We start from the raw sequence: 23,676 nt of genomic DNA, 5'->3' as shown, positions 1-23,676 counted from the left end.
ACAAACCCAGAAACAAGTGACTAAGCATAGTTCAAAGACGAGTTCAAATGTCTTGAAACCTTGACCAGGCTGTTCCTGATGGTTTCAAAGTCTCTCTGTGGCCGGTGGGCGAAGGGGGCTGTTTCTGTGGGACGTTTCTCATGCGAACCCATGGCAGAGGGGCTTGGATGGGGACATCTCCTAGAGGCAATGCCTGGTAGTACATAGTATTTTGTGGATCATTACTGTTTAGAGGTGCTTACTGTTTGTTTGGGCAGGCAGTTTTTCCTCTTTTGAAGTTGTTGCAACATTTACTAAAGTCATATTTATGCTTGGCTGGAAAACTTGCTGCTCTGTGCCCTGGGGAATTGTCCTGCACTCTTGAGATACAGGATTCTGACTCCTTTTGCCAGAGTCTTTGTGAGGTTATGTCAAGGAAGAGACCTTTAGAGAAGGAAAAAGCTATTACTTGCTTAAAAAAAAAAGGTGTAATTAGTTGCATTTCGGTTGGCTAAATGACCATCATGTGATAATTTTAAAAATTTGGTTTCCTGGTAAACAAGTCAATGGATTTATGCTCAGTTGCACTGTGCTTTCAAAAAGCAAAATGGCCCTAGGGTACACAAGTAAAATTTAAGCACTTTCCTTGTTATTTTAAAATAAGTAAAATAAAACACACTGTCTGATTTTCTGAACAATAGCTTGGCTTCCTGCAGTGGAAAAGTAACCTCCGCTGAGAATTAAAGCCACCCACCTTTGTCTTCAGGCTCCAGAGCAGACAAATAACTTGCTCTTTCCATGGTTCCACTTTTATTTTTGTATTAAACTCTTCTCTTCTCCATCTTTCTTTTTTTTTTCGCTTTCCCACTTGCTCTTTTCTCCTCACTCACACTGTCATTCTCTTTTTGCTCTCTCTTTTTCTTCTAGCAGCTTCCCCAACTCTCAGTGCCATTTTCTGCCTCCGTGCAACTTGTATTTGTTTTGTATCCATCCCTGTTAGTGTCTGCAGCCCCCCTGTCCCTTCTGTAACCGAGACCCCTGTAGAGGCTATCCTCGGCTGTTTGCCCACGATCCCATGTGTGAACTTGAGCCTTGATGAAGACCCATGCTCTACTGTAGCACTGCTAATAGCAACAAAACGTGCATGTAGGTTAAAGGCCTCATTTGTCTCTCTTTATGCAAGTTTTTCATACTTTTGCAAGGCGTTAAATATTGCTTTGCAGATAAGAGGAGCAGCATGGTCCCCCCAGGGCAGAGGAATGGGAAAGAGCTGTAATTATTTGCTGCAAGAGTTTGGTCTAGCCAGGGAACAGCCAACTACCTTTAATTGCCAGCAGCAGGCAGGTAGCTGGTTGTTTTCTGGCTGCAGCAAACACTTCGCAATCTGCTTTGAACTCTTCTGTGTCTCGCAAACTGAGGGGTGAAGACAGTGTAAGAAATAGTGGTTAATACAGAAATTGGTATTAAGTTTTAAGTTGACTTAACACTCTACTAATGTTTGTCTTCCCTCCTAAGAATGATGATGCTTGAAGGTGAGATGAAAATAAAGGAGAATATGTCTGCGTGCTGGAGAATTGCCTTTTGCTGTTTTATCCTTGAAGGGTTGCATTTTTAAGTTGCATGGTCCTAAAATTAGCGTATGCTAAGGTATGAAGGGAAGTTGCTTGGTGTTTCTGCATTTGTGCTAGGAGTGACTAGAGTTGCTGAAGACAGAGAAGAGGGATTTGCTGCCAGTGTGTTCCCTTGCATACTGTTCAAATACGTTCAACTCAACTTTCTAATTCCTGGGGCAAATACTTGATACGACTTGCTGGGTTGGCAGTTTTTATGGAGCATTTACAGACTGAAAGGTCCTTTTCCTTCTCTTCCAGCTCTTTATTGCTAATCCTTTTTTGTTTATAATTTTCCTCAATAAAGAAGGAAAAAATGTTCTTTGAACTGTTTTGTCGTAGAGAATGAGATCATCAGTGAAAAAATAAAAAAAAAAGGAACAACTTGTTCTTTGTTCTTCTGTGAGGTGCCACCAATTCTCCTTCAATTTTAGCATCGTATCAGTGTTACACATACAAGGTTTTGGAGTGGGTTCAAATACAGGAGATTCCCAAATCAAGGAGCCAGACCTTCTCCAGAGCTGCAGTGTGCCTAATGCAGCCTCGTGCTGGGGGAGGCCTGCCACTCGTAGCTCTGTCACTTGATAAGCTTCAAGAGGGAATCCAGGCTTCTAGAACTTGGAGCAATACAGGTCCATTATATTTTGCCATCCTAGCAGCCTATGTGATGGTAAACAAAAAGGGAAATTGTCTTCTCTGTGTGCAGTGCCGCAGGGGCATCAGACCCGTGTTGTTTGCAGTCCCTCTTGCACAGAGCATTGGCCCAAGAGGAGCTTTGGTGGCTGAGTGCCCAGCCCTTTCTCTATTTCTACTTGCAGACCTCGGGAGGAGAGCTCCTCTCTGCAAAGGGTCTCATTATTGGGTTTTGCAATGCCATAGTGTAATTTCAAATAATACTCCTGTCTCCCATCCATCTCTGTTGCCACATCTCTGTATTTGCAGAGGGGGGCTAATAGGGTACAGCTGGTTAATAAAACTTGTGTTGCTTGATTCTAAACTGCATTGCGTGTTGCTAAACATCTCCCATGTAGCAGCTTTGTAGTGGTGGAGTTCGAATGGGATCACAATTTTGCACCCACTTTCAGATTAAATGATTTTAAGTGAAAAATCCCAGAGATCCTGAGTGAAAGAAGCCATCCAAGTGCCTTCAGTGTTTTTCATTGCAATAGATGCTTCCTTCAGCTCTTGCTTTAATATCAGCATATGAAGTGTCTGGCTTAGTCTCCTGTACATTCTTATGTAAATTCCTTTAAAAAAAAAAAAAAAATCCTTAAACTCGTAGCGTATACCTAGCTTTAGGGGTTGTTGAGCAGCTTTAGCCCCACTGTAGGAGAATTTTAAATTTGGAGTGAAGCAAGTGTGTGGTTTGTAAAGTACTCGTTTAAAGACTTGAAGCCTCTGTTTGCTGGAAAAGTAGATTTCTTCGTCAAAATGAAGGCGGAGTAGAGCATGTGTAGCAGCCTGTGGTGTGTGGTCCATGTGGTGTCCACCCTTTCCCCCTTTTCTCTGCTCCCTGACAAGACTTTTTCAATAAATGAGTGCTGGTTTAACTCTCTTTTCCTTTCATTCAGGCCACATTTTCTTTTTTCCTTGGGAAATAACACAAGACTTACAACGTGAAATGTTCCTTTTGTGACTTTGTCGTAAAAATTAATGAGACTAGAAAAACTATTTGTGGACCTGGAAGAGAATGCTAGTGAATAGTATTTCTCTATCCACAAAGCTCTTTCATTTTAATTAGCAAATAAACCAGGAGAGAGCAGTAGGCAAATATTTCTGTGCAGGCTTAGGCTGGTATTTTGTCTAACACATTCAAAAGCAGTGATTTGAGAGAAATCTGATTGGTTGATCACTGTGCTGTATCTTCAGGTGCTCTTGGTCTGAATTTTTTGGGGGTGAGGGAGATACGGTGATTCATACTTGAGCAAGACAAACCCAAGAGCTGCCAGTTTGCATTATGTCAATGTATGTAAGAAAATATTTAGATAGAATTTCCATTAAAAGTTCAAAAGCAGGGGGCTCACACTGACCCCAGCTTTTAGAAGCTCTGGTGGGAAACCTGAATGAAATTTAACTCCGCTCAATGTGTTTTCGTTGGCTAACTCCATGTTTTATTATCTCATGCAATGAGATCTTTCTTGGTTTGTCGATTTTCTACCAAGGACAAAAAGTTCATGTATGTAACAGTGCACATATTGAATTAAAGTACGATTAAAGGCATGATGTAATGACCCCCTCTCCTTTTCCTTTCGTCAATATTTGCCTGCAGGGTCAATACATTACAATATTGACTTCAAAGTATTCAATATTTTTTTACCTTCTGAGTGTGTTGGCTTCGAGTGCGTGTAATACTAAACCTGTTGGTTGAACTGTTGGTCTAAGACTTACTGTCTAAGTAGTTTCAGGCTTGGATGCCTAATCCATGTAGAGCAGCTTTCAAGGCATGTGATAATATCACAACACAGCTGTAGGCAGCTTTCCGAGGTGAACCATTTAATCTGCAGTCTTTTCTCCCAGCTTCCTAACGAGTGGTGGAATTTGTCCCTTGGTGTGCAATGGGATTATTGCCCTCTCCCCCTGCTGCCATCATATTTACTCTCTGCAGGACCTTCCAGTGACTGTAGGTTATATGGACAAATCTAAATCCCAGCCCTCCCGTCTTCCATGTGCGTTTCTGCTGCTTTTACATCTGTGCTCTATCGAGTGTACAAAAGCAGCACAAAAAACAAGATAATACTTTACGTACTCAAAGCGCTGCGCAAACACGGCTTAATAAAATTAAGTTAAAATTGTTATGAATTCAAACAGTCGCACAGGATGGTTTGGTCCTCACTTATCTGAACTCCCAGCTGGGGGCACAGTGGGCTGGGTGGCTCTCCAAATATGAGCCTGAACCTTCTCACGCTTCCCCTTCTGTATACGTTTCCATTTTCACTCTGCTGAAATCTAGCACCGGTACCCGTCAACACGGGCAGATGTACTGCGTAACGACGGCAGCTATTAACAATTTAGCCTTCAAAAACGTGACACTCTAGAGAAAGGCTTTGATAATGTTCTTTGCAAGGCGTATAAACAAACAGGATTGTCACCAGCATGGTATCTCATTACGTTGTCTTTTTAAAAAAATTAGGGAAAGAAAAAATATTTATACATACCAAGAAGTTAGTGAATTCCTCTAAAGAACCAAATGTTATAATTAGGAACACGCTGCACTTAGAACTATTCTACAAATAAGCACCTCAAATCTAGCCTAGAGTCCTTCCAGAGAAAACAAAGGTCAATAGGCTTCTTTGAGGATTAGCAAACCAGAATTTCTTGGACCAAGGTACTAATTACTTCCAAAGCTGAGGATGATCGTTACTTCCAAATCCAAATTATTGCCAAAACCTCACAATAAACCTCAGTAGTACTCCTCTCTAGCCTAACTTTTGAATTAAGATACTTCTAGACTGGACTCTGAGATAAAAATCCTAATCTGAAGGGAAGGCAGGATAACAGCGGGAATATTCTGCTTGTGGAAAGCTGTGCTTCTGCATAGCCTGATACGAAGTCAGTGAAGACTTCCCAGGTCCCCAGCAGTAATTTGGGCTCAACCAGGGTGACGTGGAAACAAGTGCAGCTCTGAGAACCCAAAAGCGTGTGTGACCTGCTGCTCCATACCTGGGAAACGGTGTCCTGCATTGCCTGTGTGCTTGTATGGTGGGGTCCCATATTTCTTGCTTACTGTTGTCTGACAGCAAAGGGATGAGGACTGAGCTCACTATTACAAGCTCCTAGCTGGAAAGACTTATTCACGTGGTTTTTAAGGGTTTACACATATCCACTGTTGTGCTTGAGGATTCACTCGTACGTTTATTCACTCGGATGTTGTAGCCATGGTGGCTGTGAATTTGGTAGTGTGCCGAGAGACCACAGCTTTCATCTCAGATGGAAGAGGTGGACAGAAGTATCATTTCTGTGAGGTCTAGGCATAAGGCAAAAAGGTTACGGTAGCACTGGGAGAGGGGTCCGAGTTCAATATGTCAGCAGTTCATTTCTGCCTGCAGCCTACTGACTTCCTTGTGCAATTTCAGGGAACTTCGAAGTGGGTGTTCACATCGCGGATGTAAGCTACTTTGTACTGGAAGAAACAGCGCTGGATAAAGTAGCAAGTGAAAGAGCAACTAGTGTCTATCTAGTGCAAAAGGTAAGGGCAATTTTTTCTTTTTTCATCTGACAATTGTGTCTTCCATTTGCCATAAATTAATTTTAAATGTTCATTTTCAGGTGCCCGCAGTCAAAATCTGGCTATTATTGCAGCAAACCTACAAAAATGAGTAAACTGATGCAAATGCAAGAGCTAACATAGCTGCTGACTACCTCGGAGCTTACAGAGAGAGCCCGGGATGAAGCAGCAGTTCGTGACCTGGTGTCTGTGGGCAGAGACCCGGCTGTGCCAGGGCTTGCCAGCTCAGGAGCAGCTCCCTGTGAACAGGACCCTGCTGATCTGGAGCCGGTTCGGGGCCCAGAGCTGCATCGCTACCTGTGCACCGTGCTGAGCCTGAGATAAGCCTGACAGACCCAAGCTGGCTCCTCTGCTTTGCTGTTGCAGGCTTGAAATTTGCAGATGTGGTGGTGGTGGAGAGTTTTATTTTTGTCTTCGGTGCAGTAGTAGTAGCTAATCCCTCCCAGAAGTAGATGCATAGCAGAGTACGGTGTAAAACACTCTGTGCAATCTCACATTTTGAGACACAACAGTATTTAATGACTTTTCTTTTATCTGGAAATACTGGAAAAATATGTCTTCCATCATGCAGTGAAAAGATATTTGAAATTGTACAGATTTTAGTGTAATGGAATCAAATGTTAAAGTCAAGTTTAAAGTTGACTTCTAAACTTTAAAAATGAGCAGGTTCATGGTTAACGTTATTGGAAAGGAAACATCCAGGTTTTGTCTGCGCCTGTCTCGTTTTCAGTTGAATGTGCAGAAACATTTCCTAGCTCATCAGGTACCACCGGCACTGTGCGTGCAGGGCAGCCGGGAAGCTTGGCTGTTAGTGTCCTGTGTTGGCCTGGAGCATCAGCTGCATGAAGAGGAGCGTTGAGGCAGTCTCATAGGAGCAGATTAATCTGCCTCTTCCTGCACTCCCATTCAGTCAGGCTGAAGTCCTTGTCTCCGCAGCCTTTTCCGGGATGACAGGGCATCTTTTGTATAATAAATAAACATATCCTACTAGCTACTTAGGATTAGGAGTGATTCCTCCCCTCCCTGCCTGGACGTTCCCAGGGTTGCTATCCGGTGAGAGTCTTGTAATGATGCTTGTTCCAATAGCTTTCTGTGTCCTCTCCATGCTTCCCAGATGATAAAATGATTTATTTTACACTATTGAAATCAGATTAGTGGTTTGATATCAAGCTGTTAACCTTTAGTAGCTGTTCCGTCACTTTCCTTGGGTAGAAATAGCTTCAGAAGCACAGCACAGCTTCAGGGGGTCTCAGTGAGCCTGGTGGATTTTACGTCTCTGTGGGTATGGTTTGCGTGGAATAGCCATGATAGCAATGCAGAAGTGCCCAAACCACGTCGGTGGTAGCGAGGCCAACAGCACACAGGTGCTGCAGTGCGGGACCAAGTTACCAGTGACTTGCTGTTCTCCAGGAGTGGGAAGCAATGCGTATCTCATGGAAACAGCAGTTCTGGCACCAGAGTCTTCCCAATCCTACAGTTCCTCCAGTGATAAGCCCTTGGCTTCTGCGGCGCTCTGCTTCCACCTCTGATGGATGACTCAATGGCCATAGCTCACTATAGGAGATGCGGGCTAGCCCAGGGGGGATGTCACTGCAGGGCAGCAAAGCTGTGGTCCAGGAAGATATTGTGGCAGCATTTCCAAGTCAAAATACTGTAGTTTGAAGGCATGTGATTTTTTTTTTTTAAAGGGAAAAGGAAGATTTTTATATAGAACGGAGACATTTTTCATGAAAATCTAGTTGAATTCAAAAGCTAATTGGATTTTCTTACAAAGCGCTTTTTCCCCCAGCACTACCAGTCAGTCACGTGTGATGCCAACAGAAGTTATCCGTTGCCCATCATCTTCAATTGCTCTTCAACTACCTTTGCCCAGCTGTCAGGATTAGTGCTTTACCCACACTTCTGCCCTGCAGAAAATATATTTGAAGAGTGCAAACTAGGTTAGATGATGAAATGATCAATATTTTAATTGCAAGAGATGAAAAGGAGAGAGGGAATGAGCAAAGGAAAGCAGCCAGACTGTCTGAAACAAGATGGTAGCATGACTCTTGTAGAAAGTATGCTTTCCTTTGATGGAACTGATTCCTAAGACAGCTGTGATTCTGCTAGAGGTTAGCACCATGCTAATCCTCCCAAAGAAGTTAAATAAAGCCACATATTTAATTTTCCTGAACCATGTACTCAGAAGGGGAGTTATTGTGTAATGGCTAGCGGTCTATTTAATAAAAGTCAAAAGTTTTTGAAATAAGAGTGTATCAGGTTTTAAGAAGCAAGAAAACCTAAACAATTTCCTCTTTTTTGGCACATCTTTTAGTGTTATTTTAGGTGTGAAGCTGCTCGAGTAAGAGGTCAGCCATAAATCCCTATAATATTTTATTGGTCCTATTTTATGCTGGAGATCAAAGATCGGAACTGTAAGCCTATCTTCACGTTGAGTCCAAGGACTTCAAGACATTCACTTCTGACACCAGCAGGTTGTCAGGGTGTTGATATTTTGATAATCTCAGGCTGAGTAACAAAGAGTTGTTCGAAATCTGAATTCATGGAAGTGTTGATACAACTCTTGAGCAGAAATCTTGGCTCATAAACAAATTGCCTATTTCCTTTGAGTGTCTTTTAATGTGTAAGCAAGAGGCTTGCTGAGCCCACCCCATTGTTGGACCTCAGCGTCCTCCTCCCAGCTCTGGGGAGAGCAGCTGATGGAAACTCTCAGTTAACACAATCCCTCCCCATCAGACCGGCGGTGGGAGAAGGGGTCACCCCGGGAGTCAGCAGTGGTTGTAACCAACCCGAACCAAGCCTAAGCAGGCAGCCAAAGCAGGGCACCGGCAGAACGGCGTAGTTTGAAGGGAGCAGAACTGCCCACGCGGCTTTGTGAAAACAAGGGGTTGTTCTTAACCAGAGTTTGTTCCCTTTTCCCTTTGGTTGACTGATCGATTTTCCCCTTCCGTTCCATGAAAAGCTGCTACAGCGAGTTCATTGATGAGAGCCGCCCTGGCTAACCCGCTCTGAACCTGGCCGGTGAGTCAGTCCTGGCTGCAGCAGATGTTTCTGATTTTAAAGGGAACGGGGAGTTTTATCATCCCAGTATGCGTGTGCTCCCTCCCACTGCCCAGCTCCCTAGGAATGAGTCCGAGGCTGGAAACTTGCATTTCGTTTCTGGAAGCACTTTATTAGCCAAAGAGGCAAAACAAAACAAAACAACGGGCTCTCACAAGCAGGAGGTTAGATCTTCCCATGTCCAAAGCGATTCCACCATGCAGAGGACCCAGCTGCTAAGCGGTGTGGCCGGCCATGGTCACAGGTCCATGTGTTTTATAACTCCGAGACGACTATGTGCAGGAAACCCCCCAGCCCTGGCGGTGCCTTCTCTTACTCTGGTTTTCCCTTGCTGCCCATGGCTTTGGCGTACCGGGATGTGTGGCTGCCTGGGGGGGAGAGCCGATAGCGGGGGGGGCTATCGGGCAGTGCTGGAGCACTAAGGCTCAAGCCGTGTACAGTAGCACTGGAGATTTCGGATGTAGGACTTGGAAATAGGGAGAGAGAAATCCTCTGTCTGTAATTTGATTTGAAATGCAGACCCACAGCTGCGAGCATTGTGGATACCAGCCTTTCACTCAAAGAAGCGGTCTTGCCAGTATCTCTTGGGCCCTGCTAGGCTTGTGGGGAGAGATGATGTCTTTTATTAGTCTGACTGATAGAGGGGGATGAAAACCAGACAAGCTCTCACCACCCAAGCCTTTCTTCAGCCCTGGTTTCTATGATGCATTCATTAGAAACGATTTCCTGGGGGCCATAGGTCCTTTTTTTCATTGTGGAAGTTTTTTCCCCTAGCCCTGCTGGGTCTCTCCAACCGCATTTCTAGATTCAACTACATTTATACACCCCCCTGTTCCAGGTTTATGATCCCTGTATAAGCCCAGGTGACTTTATTTCCACCTGCAGTAAAATCAAGCTGAATGATGTGATCCCCGACATAGGCACATGCTAACCATTTGCTAAGGAAACCACTTCACGCTGGAGGCGATATCCCTCGGCAGTGTTTCAGCTAGCTGGCTTTCTGCGTGCCGTGGCACTCCGCAGGGCAGCTGGCAGACGCCGCTGTGTCTTGGCAGACAGTCACGGGAAGGGTAAAGCATTTAAAAGATGCCGGGCAACCTCTGGATTATGTGAGGCGATGCTATGCAACCCTGATACTTAGCAAATCTGGGCATTAAAGACGTACTTAGGGAAATCTCCTCTCATCCTGCGTCTCCTTCAGAAAGAGATGGAGATAATCCTATTGCAAAAGTTCCTTCTGGGCAGCCCCTGGGATAACTCCCGAAACATCTCGCTCTCCAAGTGTGACACAATTGTGACATCTTTGTATGTTAAATGCTGGGCTTGCAACTACTAAGAATCCTTTCAACCTGTGACCGTTTCATGTTAAGGAAAAAGGAAATGTGCATTTATAACTTAAACTTCTGTGCTTTGTGACAGTTGGTTTATTCTCACTGTAGACTGTGAAGAGGAATCGTGATGGTAAAGCAGAGGGAGGCAGTCAGCCAAGACTGTCGTGATGTTGAAAACAGGTTTCTTCTTTTAATTCAGTAAGGTAGATAAAATTGAAATACCTTCAATGCAAGGTCACGTTGTCTTATGTTATGTGTGTATTTGCTGAGCCCAGGAAAAGGTTGATTGAATTCTTGCTCTCCTGGGAGGCTTCCTCCCTGGCTTGGGTTAAGTTACTTTGCCTAAAGTTTCTCTCCTGTAAAACAAGGGTAAGGCGGGTTGATGCTTCCCTGTTTAACAGTAGGTTTGTTGCAGCTAATTGCTTGGTGAGTGTTTAGTGCTGCAATTATGATCTGAGTTAAAGCTTTGCTTGTGTTTCACATCATTGAAAGCCCTTCCATAGAATTATAGCCTTTTGAATCGGATATTAATCCTGCTCAAGTACACTTAAAACAAGCATTCTGTTGTTTCGTTCAGGCTATTCTTGGTCGATGGGCTTTCATGTTTCATGTAGGCATTTTTCTAGCAGACTGTTACTTCTTCAGGAGATGTGAGGGGAAAGAGGATGTGCTAAGGCACAAAAATATTCAATAAGTACCGACTGTTATCAGATAATCACAGAGATGGGGAGAGAGAGGAAAGCCAGTAACTGCAGCTTTTAATTTGGGCGAAAAAGGGCACGGCAGCTTTTATTTAATTACTAGCACTTTGTTCACTGTGACCTGAACTTCAGGGTCTCACGGTGGTCATGGGCGATCTTAGGCAGGCAGGGATTTCCGATAGTCTATAAAGCTATTTTCTCTCCTTTCTGGTATGGGTTGGCACCGCTCACGCTAAATTTATAACCTTGCGGTGTGGGTCCTTCCAGGCAGCATGGCAGAGCTCACGTACTGGACCCGTGAGTTATGAATGTACCAGTATTGTTAATGTACTGTTCACAACTGGAATAACAGAGTTGACGGCCTTTGTGTTGCGGGAAACAGCTTATCATAATCTGTGCCCTTGTGACCTTCCAGCTGAACCAGTCCTGCTGATTCATGTTGCGAGTGACTCCTTGATAGTCACAGACCATACAGTTAACCTTTTGGCATTAATATGCACTGCAATTAGAATGGATTTATAGCCATCGTCTGGTGCCAAACCACAAATGTGATTAAATATTTTAAGAGTCTTTCCTTCAAAGCAAAAGGTAAATACAAAGTGCGTGCGCTTGGGGAGAAAATGGACGTCTGAGACTGTTTTTTTTCTTACTGTTTTGAAGAACAGTTGTTCCCCTGGCATCCAGGTAGAAAAAGTTCTCTCTGAAATCACCAAATCGGTGTCACAGAGTTTGGAAGAGCTGGGGCTTGCGTGCCAGTTGGCTTGCTGCTGGTCCTGTATTTACAGGGTGGCACGCGGAGCAATCAAAACGGAAACTAAATTAAATAGCTAAAATATTTTATGGCAACCAAGTAGAGCATTTCTCTCTGTTTTTCTGGAATGCACCAGCCCACATTGCCACTCAAAATAAACAAGAGGAATAACATTCTTCTTTGAGGGCAGTTAGGGCTTCTTCACAAAGGTAAATAATGAGAAGGGAAATAAGAATGTGAAACTCTGATAATTAGGTTTGCTTCATTAAACAGCTCCTAAATATTATCTTTACTGCAGACTTCACCTGGGAAATAACTCAGGGATGGTAGAAATGCTTGGAGCTGCTCAGGTTTACTCTAGTGTGAATATGCTCCAAAACTTTTGCTTTGTTGCTGTAGTCAGTTGAGTAATTCATGGTTTGGTAATTCAGTGTTCAGCAGCAGAAATATTGATTAGTTGAAAGGAATTAGGACACAGGTTAAAAAATCCCTGCCAGAAATTTCTGTTGGCTGACCTTTTGTTCAGAGTTGAGTATAGTAAAATAAGAATTGTTCTCCCTCTGTTTGCAAACACCATGTTCAACAGTCATAGCACAGGTGCTTTTGTTTATCTCACCAACATCTACACCTTCCTGTCTGTGCTACAAAGCATGGCTCAATCTTTAGTAAAGCCATGCACCACCCTGTGATGGCTGGCAGAAGTTTAATTTATGCTTTGCAGGGAGCAGACTTGCATTACTTGCCTGGTTACACAGTCTTCAGTGGCAAAGCAAGAAACACAGTTCCCAGGTCCAAGCTCTTCAGCTCCTGACTGCCCAAACTGTGTTTCTTCAACATCAAGTTTCCTGATGTGCTGAGCCTTCCTCATTCTTCCCAGTGTCACAATGGTAGTGGGAAAGAAGTGGAAAACAAAGCAAACATCGTGACCTTAAAAGCTGCAGAGCGAAGTGTTCACATAACCGAGGATGCAGGATGCTCCAGGGTGCTTAATCCATACCTCAGAGGGGAGCGCCGGGAGCGATTCGCAGGTGGGAGACTGACCGCTCCCTCTGGTCTCATTGAGGGCCAGGGCTGATGTGAGTGTTGGGGGCCTCAGCAGTGCCTGACGTCCTCTCCTTTCAGAGGATTTGGGTTACTTATTCTGTGTTGGCATGCTGTTCGCCATGTCATGTAGCTCTGGCATGGGTGATGCGTCCCAGAGCTGTGACGTAGCCACTCCTGCCACAAAGGATGGAATCCTGAAGGTTTAGTGCATTTTCTCCTTTTGTGCATTGTTGATGCTCTCTTTTACTAACTCATCAGGGAAGCTTGGCCACAGACAGGTATCTACTAAAAGCCCATATCTCACCAAGGTGCTCTCCTCTTCTCTTCCAGGTGATCCCGATGCTTCCCAAGCTGCTCTGTGAGGAGTTGTGCAGTCTCAATCCCATGCGAGATAGGCTGACGTTCTCTGTGATGTGGAAGGTGACTCCAGAAGGCAAGGTACCTCGAGTAGTGGGGGCAGTCATAGTCATCCTGCTAATCAGTCCTCCCTCATGGCCAGGCCCTACTCTTGCAAACAGAGTGGTAAAAATGCCATCCCTTAGCACCCAGGTGGATAGCAAAGGACTTACTGGTGAACAATGCTGCAGGATGTAGGACTGTCCCTGTATCTTGTTTTACCTATGAGATACTGTGGAACTTCCAACTGGAATAGTCTCACAACATGATGCGGAAAGGAAGAATATTTGTATGAATCTCAGGAACAGAGCATTTCCTGCTCCTTGCCAGGTGACCCATCCATTTAATGTCTTATCTCCAGCAGCAGCTCACAGCTAGTGCTCTGGGGGGGCGAGATGTTCCCCCCTTACCCCAAGCCTGCCTTGTGCTCATAGGCAGTTGTGCAATGCAGTGGATGAGGGCAGTATCCCTCTGTGGCCTCTCTGGTAAATAGACTATTTCATTCTTCTTCAGAGCTGCAAATTACATCGATCCAAATAAAACGCGATAGCTCTTCAGCAAAGGCACAGCTCCATCCTCTGCCTGTGTTATTTCCAGGGAGCAGTTGTGGAGGCTGTCTGTCAGTGCAGCAAGCTGCCTTCAGCTGCCTGCCAGCTCTCCCCAGGTCTTCATTTCTCTCCCTGTTCCTCTCCCACACACTTTGTAACCCTAACAATCTCCTCTTTGGTGATCACAGGGTCCCCTCGCTCATCGAGGAGGGCTAAAGACTGCCGCTACCAGAGGACTCTCCAATCTACGCCAAGTACACGTTTTGTACTCAGAATTTTTTTTTTTTTTTGACCACTGTTGTGCTCATGCACAACTGTCCGTGGAGAGTATTTCTTGTGCCCGTTTGGTAATTTTTCACAAAGATTAACTTTACTTCCTTATTATTGTCCATGCTGCTCTAAAGGATACTGAATCTTCTTTTGTGCTTTAGCAAAATATAGTTGCAGTCCTCTATCTGCTACTCTGGCACTGAGATGGGTTTTATTTTTTCGCTGTGAAAAGCGTTCCAATTCCTATAGCGACAGCATGATTACTCATGGGACCTTCTAATAGTAGCTACTTGGTGGGCCTTTTATTGACTCTGAGTGGCCTTTCAACAGCTAATAGTCAAGTCTTAATTAAAATAAGCTTTTAATTAAATCTTGTCTCTTATCCCCTGCAATATATACATTATTTGCTTTTCAAACAGTGTTCAGACCAACCCTGTCTGGCCAGTGAGAAAATAGAGGAGCTGCAGCATCTGCCTCATGCCTGCTCAGGGAGCTGATCTCTGCAGGAGCAGTGGTCTGGGCCACGACCATGCTGCCCCTTGGAAAGCAGACTGCCTACGGCCATCTCAGCAAACTGGTTTCTCCTAGGAGGCCTTTCAGGACTGCAGTCTTAATTGAGGTCACTTGATTTGAATATTAGGTGAAAGCTGGAGAAGAATTTACTCCTTCCTAGAGGAAAAGTGGTTGTAGGGCTTTTGCCCAGCGGGGCATTCTTGTAAGAGCTTATCTGTGAGTTGGGACAGAATGTGTCTCCTGTATTTCTAGGTGTTGCTATAGCCTCATCTCAGTCTAAACAGGATCACATGCTCTCCCAGGCTCTGCTGGGTGAAAGGGAGGTGAGTCAAAGGCCCCAACATGGCCTTTGAACCTCAGCTGGTGGTGGAGAGCCATGAGAACACTGACATTGAGAGCAGGACATTCCTCAGTGAGGGACGGATGAGGCCGAAGAGGACTTCGTTGCACCACACGTGCACAGCAGGATCGTAACCTTGAGCTTGCAAAGCAAAGCCCAACAGCCCTACTAGAGGTGAGAGCTGCTCTGAGCTCCCGCTGTTACTGCTCCAAAGCAAATAAGTCTGGAGCTAATGCATCTCCCAAGGAAAAGCCACGCAGATTCCTCACTTGAGTGTGACTGTTGATAAGTTGTTAGGGTTTTTAATTCTTGTTTCTTTTAGAAAAATAATGCCAGGATCAGCCCTTTCTGGGAGACAAGCACTTTCTTGTTTCTGTTGCTTTTGGGTTCTGGAGTTTTTATCTTTTAGTTTTCCATGAGTGTAACAAAATACTGCCTGAGCAGCACTCCACATAGCTCCATGGACTCCAGTGGGATAGTGTGACATGATGTATCTGAGATGACTTTCCAAGGGCAGAGGCGTTAACCATATTGTTGCATCTGTGCTGTTCTTCAGAAGCAGAGCTGGGCGTTTATAGGAACAACGTAGCACGTTCTTGTTCGGATGCAGTCAACAGAAAGATATTTGAAAACAAACGATGCAACTCTCCTTTTTAAGTTATTGCCTGCTGATGTTTGAAGCACAGCGCTGCTGGTTCCTTCTTACCCGTGAGGAAGAGAAATTGCTTCAGTCTGAAACAACCTGTACAATGTGTCTTCCAGGCTCAAAACTGTTGTCATCAGCCAGGACGTGCTATGGACACTGCCTTGCGTGGAGAAAGTCCTCGGTGTCCTGCACAGCTATGTCACGCCCTCAAAGAGACCCGTACCACCAGGGACTGTGCTAACGGGAGGGTTTCAGCTGAGCCACACTGACTGCCATCACATGATGTGCTGGGGGCTACAGCTTTTTCTCAAAAACAACCAGAGCTGGGGGAAGCCTTGATGTAACCCTAGAAATGTCTCAGATACTGGTATTCTATCTGGAGTCTGGATGCACCAGGTTTGCTGTGATGGGGGAGACCTTGCAGACCAGTCTTGTGGGCTACTCGTTGTAATCTCCAAGTCCCAGCTCACAACCCCCAAATGTTGCTCCTCTGCACTGCTTTGCCCATCCATCAACCACTGGGCCAGCCAGCCTTGTGCGGCTTTCCCCGCAGAGGCAGAGCTTGCCTATTCCTCTGGCAGGGTTTCCAAACCAGGGATGCAAGGCTGTGGTTACCCAAAGTCTGCTTGGATGGCCGCTGAAGGCAGAGACGGAGGGCATTTCCAGGAAATACTTGGACAGTGGGTAGAGTTGTTAGCCTGCCGCAGGAAGGCTGAGTCTGGCAGCTCTGCTCACTACACACAGGGATTACTGGACTGCACAGGGCAAGATGCATCCAAACTCCATTCCTTGCCTACGTGACATATGTTTAATGCATCCAGGCAATCTTGGTGAGAAGGTGTTTATTGGGTACGTTAATAAAAAAATCTCTCAGGGTTGCCACTGTCCAGTTTACACCTGTTAGAGCCATTGCAGGGATGGAAATTGGGCACTCTGCATCATGCTGCTTGGTTGCCTTTAAGAGACCAAGAACAGAAAAAGGAATTGAGGAAACAGAGAACTAAAAGAAGTTTAATATCTGCTGGTAATGGGTTGCTTGTCCTGATGCTTTGCCCTGAATGTAGGCTGCCTGAGATTTGACGTTCTAGTTATATTCTGGGGGCCCAACACACTGCATCTCTCGTCTTACAAGGAAGTGAGCGGAGCTCTGAAATATTTGGCCTCTTCTAAGCAAGCAGAAAAATGAGATTTTGTTGAAAGCTTCAAGTTCAGACAGCAAAGTGGAAATCCGGTCTGTTGCCTCCTGCACGGGACAAAGAGAGCTCTTGGAAGCCAGTGGCAGAAAGCACCGTGTAGCCTCAGAGCTGGCTTTCAGCGGTAACCTGGGGACTGGGGAAAGTGCTTCTCCTCAGAATTACCCTTCTGGTTTGTGCCCAGTCCTTAGCCCTTTTCAACACACATGTATATGATGGAATTGACTCACCTACTTTATAAAGCAAAATGAGAGTGCTTTCCAAACACAAAATATTTAGTGTGGGATAATATAACAGTGAGGGCCAGAATTGGTAACGACTTTTGATGCAGAAATTAATAGCTGGAGATGGAGGAACGAGCAGGGAAATAGAAGTAGTGCCTGAAAACGTTTGAATAGCAAGTTGAAAGAGCAACTGGAGGGTCTGCTGAAGTGCTCAACTGAAATGAAGGCTGCTCAGCGTTGCTCCCAGATCATATCAACAAGAACACCGCCTTTTTGCTGCCTGAGTACCATCCATGTCTTACTGAAGTTTGAGGTATCTCTATTGCCGACCAGCTAATGGTCTTCAACTTGCTGGAAGTGGATCATTTAAAGAGCAGTGCAGCCTCTTCCACACCAGAGATCATGCTTGCTTAATATCAGGAGGTTTCTTGGGTCCAGCAGATTTCATCAGATGTCGCTGACCTGCCGGATATGGATCCCCCATCACCACAAGAAGCTGAATCACTTTTAATGGGATGCAGCAGAGCACAGAGCAGGTGCTGCCAGCACTGTCGCAGCATCTCTGCCCAGCTTTGTGACTTTCTCCTCCTTTCTTTCTCCTTGGTGTAGAGAAAGGGGCACACACAGAATAACCATGAGCCAAGGGTGAGAGCACCTTACATTGCAAGACATCACTTGCTGCATCTCCGCTATTAGGACACTTTTTAATTATAAATGAGCTTAAAAAGCTCTGAGCTGCTGAGTTATACTGCACATATGTTCTGTGGGGCACAAGGGAGGGAGGCAGCAAAGGTGCTTTGGGGATCAATCCTTTCCTGTTAAGAGAGGGTTTGCCTTTCTGAAGCAATGTCCTTGATGAGTCTGTCATAGAGCGAGCTGGCTGTTCTCCCCGGACACCATCACTTGCAGAATTGTGTTTTGAGTGGTTTATCATAGACTGCATCCGTCAGCAGAGCCCTCATGCCAATGCTCTTGACTTTTCTGAAGAGCCTTCTGCCCTTTGTCCCTCTGCACTTTCTCACTGGCTTGATGAGCTTTTGGAGTCTCTTACATATCTCAGCTGAAAATAGGTTTTCCTTTCTACTTTAAGACATAGTTCTGAATTGCTACTTCTACATCAGTATTCTGTTACAGAGTTTAAAATGGGAGTAGCTTCTGGTTTAAAATAAAAGCATTTTATAGGTGATTTATAGATTATTTTCCTCTAGATTCTAACATAGTTTGGAAGCTCAGAAAGGTTCCTGGCTTGAGTTTGGGCTTAGGACCATACACATGATCAGAGAAACAAGGGGTCAGTGACTGGCCATCTCTCCTCCAGACCCACCAAAGTCTTACTCAGGCACTTTCACAAGTGCTAGTCAGAGACTGGGCTCCCTGTAGTACTCCTGAAAACAGAGTGTTTTAGGGCCAGCCTCTGGTGCCCTGCTGGCCACATATTAATTGAAGAGGTGGAATGCAATCTGCTGTGTTTTAGATAGAAGATCCTTCTTTGCATGCGCGTATCTGCCTGTTGCCACCCCTGCACCCAATAACCTTTGAGTCAACTGACTGATTTCAGGTCCCAGCTGGGCAGTAGCTCTTATGAGCTCTACGAAAGAGGGACATCAGGTAGAGGAGGGAGGTCCAAGCAGTTCCTATGTGATACAAAAACTTTTTTATGTATATACACTTCATTAGGCACTAGAGAATCTATATGGGCAAAAGGCCTTCTGGTGGCCTCAGCATGAGAAGATCTTCATTTGGAGTTCACAGTCAGTGATGAGGTCTGGTGCCATTCCTTCTGATGTTTGTACAACTTCCCAAGCTTTTATGCACTGGAAGAATAAGTGATCCTCAGATCTATTTACACTTTCTGATTTTGCAGATCCTTGATGAATGGTTTGGGCGGACGGTCATCTGCTCCTGCGTGAAGCTAAGCTACGACCATGCACAGAGTATGATTGAAAGCCCCGGGAAGGTGTTCTCACCTGAAGAACTTCCCCCTGTCTCCCCTCAACACTCAATAGCCGAGATCCAGCAAGCTGTGCTGAACCTGCATCGAATCGCCCAGCACCTCCGCAAACAGCGCTTCATCGATGGTGCTCTGCGCTTAGACCAGGTGAGTAAATCCAGCCCCTATAAGGGGCTGCCACTCCAGTGAAGCAATTTCACATTGTAGTCCCTAACGATTTCCTGATAAGTCTGAAAACTCAAAGGGGAAAGTCAGGCTGGTATAGAAAGGCAGGTTTGTGTGCCAATGTCATCTTAAAAGCGGCATCAAATTATATACCAAAAGCACTAAGTAAAGTAGGATCAAAAGAAAAAAGTTGCTGGTTTTTAAGGAGTGAGTGATCCATCTTCCAACATTTTTCAAAATCCTAAAACCCTGGTGGAGTGGGTAAGTAACTTACACAGTGAAACAAATCACGACGGTGTCATTCATTATCAAGCGGTTCAGATATCCTTAGTGCACATTTCACTGGGAAAGGCTCATCCTCCACATTTATTTCTGTGCCTGAAATACTCACGTTTTCCACAGCTTTCGTAGCAGTTCTCTGGGCAGGGAAAATGACCAAATGTTATCTAAGCTAATAGTTTTAAGTGTTGGGTGTGTTTCAGAGAAAGAAATGCTAGTGAGGAGGTTTTCTGTCTGGGTGATTTAAATAATCTTGTATCACTTGTGGTATGTGTCATTTCTATTTTACAAGTAGATCCAGATATTTTAGACTATCACAGCAAAAATACTTTTGCATTTGAGATTCAGCTTTTCTGAGGTGGCTTCTGACAGTTTTTGTGGATAGGAGGTTCCAGTAATTGATAGAAGCCAGTGACCTTCCTGAGCAGGAGACAAAATAATCTCTTAATATAAGGAAGCTCCATTGTTTCATTTTGCAAAATGAGCATGAGTCAACATAAGGGTATTGCTGAGAAAGAAGCTAGCATACTGAGATGTGTAAACAGGACTATTGTATGTAAGCAGTATGTTGTAACCCTTCCATTTTAATCGACGTTGTGATGTTGTCTCCAGTTGCAGGAAAGTCTAATTTTAGAGAAACCATTGCAGAGCAAAAGAGCAACGAGTGTCTGTAAACTGTGACCTTCCCCGACAGAGCACGTGGCTTAGTGTGGCAAAGCTGTGAAGAGGAGGCAATGTTCTGTTCCCCATGTCTAAAATGGACAGGATGAGACATCTCTATCTTGAATTTCAGTAAAGGAGATTGGGGTTATACTTTAGGATAAACTTTGTGGTGTAGAAACTGTGGTGTTTAAGGCTATCTTGCCTACACCTATTGTAGGGGGACTTAGAGGACTGGTTAGGCACCCATAAGTGAGCCTGGAGCAAGGGCATTTCCTCAAGGTCCCTCCTTGCTCAACAGAAATAATCATTCTTAAAATTGTATTCAAATAATTTTTGGAAATCAGACTCCCACTTTGAAGTCCTGCAGAGTTTGCTTAAACCTCTTTTGGAACGGAGGCTTCCCTCTGAGGTTTATTGTACAATGGCTAATAAGCTGGGTTTTTGTTCCTAAGCACACTCTGAATGCTAGAGAAACATAAAAACCCCCAACCTTTGCACTTGATGGGCTAACTGGGAAGCCTTGGAGATGCCTGGGTTGGAGCAACAGTCCACAGTGACTGAGAGATGTGGCCCAGAAAGGTCACCAGCTGCATTACACAAGTCACACTTATGGTGTAGTGCTGAGCGGTCACCGTATGTGCCTGAGTGAGTACCTGTTATCAAACTAACCTCAGGGAGGGTATGTTTTACAACAGCTGTGACATTTTCAATGGGAGGATTTGGCCCGGGAAGCATCCTGTTGCAGTGATACCCCGTAAAAGATTAGCGGTGTTTTGTTTTGCTCTGTGCTATTACAGAGGAGCTGTTAAAGAGAACGTATTGGAGCATCATTTGTGAGATCAGGGTTAAAAGCCACTGATAAGGGCACCAGAGAGGGCTGATTCCCACTCAGCCTAGTTCCTAACCAATGTGATAAACTGAATTATATCTCACAAGTGGCACTTTATGCTGCGCAGAATCTCTCTCCCCTGGCAAGAGTGAAAAGTGATGGTCTTGGAGAAGGAAGTGTATTTTAGTTCAAGGGACACTTTCACCACACTTACTCTTTTCAAGTACTGCCTTGGTAGTTGCGTTTTGATAAATTACACCATCCACAGCACATGGAGAAAGCGGTTACTGTAAGGCTCGAGTACGATCAGTATGTGAGGGATGGGTGTGTGGACATGGCCAGCGGCATATGGCCGGACGAAGCAATCTGTAGCTTTTAATAGAAGGAGATGAGTCCCTCTGCCTTTGCTCCCCCACTTCCCTGAGTTCCCATGGACGCAGTTGTGCGCTGGGTCCGACTTCCAGCCCCAAGCGAGCAAGCAAGGGTGGGTCCGAATGGGAAACACACCTTTCTAATCACTGGACCTCTCACTGATTTCCTGTTGAGTAATGTAAATCCTGAACAATGGAAGGCAAACTCCAGCAGGAAACTAGGGGCAATGAATTATCGGATTCCAAATAAATATGTGAGCGAAGGAAATGATCATCCCACAATCTTAAGGGAGGGGGTGGCTGGGCATGGATGACTCCTGTGCTTTTTTTTCCAAGGGATGTAAGCCCTCTTCCTATACATTGCATTATGTTTGAGAGTTTCTACCTTGGGGTCACTCCTGATGGAACAGCGGTGACTTTTTCTGCTCACTTCCACCCTGCCATTTTTCAGTGTGACGTGCTCTGGTGCTTCCTGTTGGTATTAAGAAAATCGCTGGGGGAAGAATCTCCTGTCCTGCTTTGCCACTGGCCGTGGTGGCCTTGGGCTGGTGGTCTCCCTGTTGGCCTCAGTTTCCCCTTTGGAATGACGTCAGTCTCCCCCATAGCATCTGTATAATTTGGGATTTATTCCCCAAAACTAAGAACATCTCTCAAATGAAGCCGTTCATGGGTGTATCTTTGTAACAGCAGAAATACTGGCTGGGCAGGGAACCCCGTGCGCCCGACACAGGATGGCTCCCGTAAGATGCAGCAGCGTCAGGCTGGCCGGGCCGTGGTGAGGGGAATGTTTCCTGTTAATGGCGCTGCTGAATTTTTATGACCTAGTGTGAGAGCAGCATCTGCTTGCCCGTGATTTTATCTTTTAGCAGTAACTTTAGAAGCAGGAATCTCTGTAGCTCAACAGATGAAGAACATATATATATTTTTTAATAACTTGGGAATTACATATTTGGGTCACACAGAAGACCTTGAGACAAATTACAGAGGTAGCACATGGTCTCGAAAGCTAAGGATTTGTGGATTCAGTGTCAGTGTATATGTGTCTCTTCAGGGCTGTGTAATTTTGAATTCCTGCCTCAGTTCAGTCCTGGCCATGGCAACCTACATACCTGCCACTCTTTTTCCCCCTGGTTCCTTTCATGCCTCTGCAGACGTCTAGAGGGGAATCCTGCTGCATTGGACCTTGGGGCTGAGGTCCATCTTTGCAGCCAGAGCCACACTGGTCACTCACACCCACACAAGTCACTCCGTGGGCTCTTGCTGTCCCCATAGGCCCCTTCTGGGGCTTTTTCCCTAGAATATGGTTTCCTGTGCTGCCTGCCAGCTTCCTGGCTCCAGAAGGCAGCTGAGCACTAAGTTTTAGAGGTTTAAAGTCTTTGCACCTTCAGCAGCTAAGGAGCTTATGAAACTTTGTCCACACAGACAGAGATTAATGTATTTCTTTTCCTTCTCATTTGAAGCTGCAGCTTTTAGATGTAAATGCAAGAAGTGCCTTGTACTGTGGCTTTGAGAAAAAGTGTTCAGGTATTTACAATATTGTCTCCCCCCGCCCCCGGACCTCCTTCCTGCCCAGAACCATGAAATGCCACCCCTGTGCTGTCCTCTCAGAGCTCTTGGTGTACTTGCACTATAAATTGGAGCAGGGATCTGACCTGGTTTAAAAACCAAAGTGAGCACAACCCACAACTTTCCTTTTTTTTCCTGGCCAGGTTACTTCGAAGCTGGATCACTTCCCCAAACCACAGCTTTTAGAAACACTAGCCAGAGACTCAGACAGAAACTTGCTTTCAACAAAAAACATCAAGTTTGCAGAAAAGCTCCTTAGCTCAAGCCTGCCTAGAGGAGACCTGCTGATAAATGGTTCTCTTTTTGGCCTCAACAGTTTATAAATGAGTCACGAGGACAGATGCCTACAAGAAGACAGGTTAAAAAAGGATTTCTGTGCATATTTAAAATGAGAATACCCCAGGATGCTGATCTGTCTCTATGACAACTGTCTGTGAGCTGAGCGGTGGCTTTTGTTGTGCCAGTGATTCTGCCTTTGCCAGCGCACTTACACCTGGGTGCTCAAAACGTTGGCATTGACCAAAGTTCATTGTGAGAACGACCCAAAGCACATTTGCGTTGGACCAGTTAATGGCATCAAATTGTTCGCTAGAATAGCTTCTCTCCTTGTTTTCTGCACAACAGACAGTCAGCTTTGCAGGTGTGTGCGAAAAGGGAAGAAAAAAAGGATTAAAATGGCAAAGATGAGGATGTTACGCAAATTTAAGGGTTGAATTGCTAGTGAAATGGTCTCGCTTCTGCTTGCTCCCAGCCTGTGTGCTTGTGCCACTGTTTCGTCATGTGAGGAAGGGTTGTTTTTCCCTCTGGGTCTCTATTGTTTTGAATAACTTGGAGATAGTTAAAATTGTATTGTTGTACTTCTGCACCATGCTGGAGACCTTACCTACGGTCCTGTCCAGTGGCTGCTGGCGATAAGGAAATAAGGGATCTTTGAGAATAGCTTTGTTTAATTAAGGTTGGTGGGACTCCTGAAGTAATAGTATTGCTGCTGCAGGAAACGTAGGGAAACAAGCACAAAGAC

The 23,676-nt window shown here is 45.0% G+C and overlaps 1 protein-coding gene across 4 annotated transcripts in view; it reads left to right on the top strand.

The window, feature by feature from the left end:
• The window catches only part of DIS3L2 (DIS3 like 3'-5' exoribonuclease 2), a 215,797-nt gene that overhangs the window by 128,324 nt on the left and 63,797 nt on the right, over window positions 1-23,676 (top strand). For all 4 annotated transcript variants that reach the window (XR_014229096.1, XM_082320714.1, XM_082320715.1 and 1 more), the window contains 3 exons: window positions 5,663-5,775; window positions 13,032-13,139; window positions 18,696-18,929. Coding sequence is in view for 3 of the 4 variants with exons in the window: in XM_082320714.1 (XP_082176840.1) it covers window positions 5,663-5,775; window positions 13,032-13,139; window positions 18,696-18,929 (455 nt within the window). In the remaining variant the exon portion in view is untranslated. The remainder of the gene's footprint in view (window positions 1-5,662; window positions 5,776-13,031; window positions 13,140-18,695; window positions 18,930-23,676) is intronic.

Source organism: Platalea leucorodia, assembly GCF_965183815.1.
Source record: "Platalea leucorodia genome assembly, chromosome: 8".
Classification (NCBI taxonomy): Eukaryota; Metazoa; Chordata; class Aves; order Pelecaniformes; family Threskiornithidae; genus Platalea; species Platalea leucorodia.
Note: the sequence above shows the minus strand (reverse complement) of the source record. Positions and strands in the feature narration are given on the sequence as shown.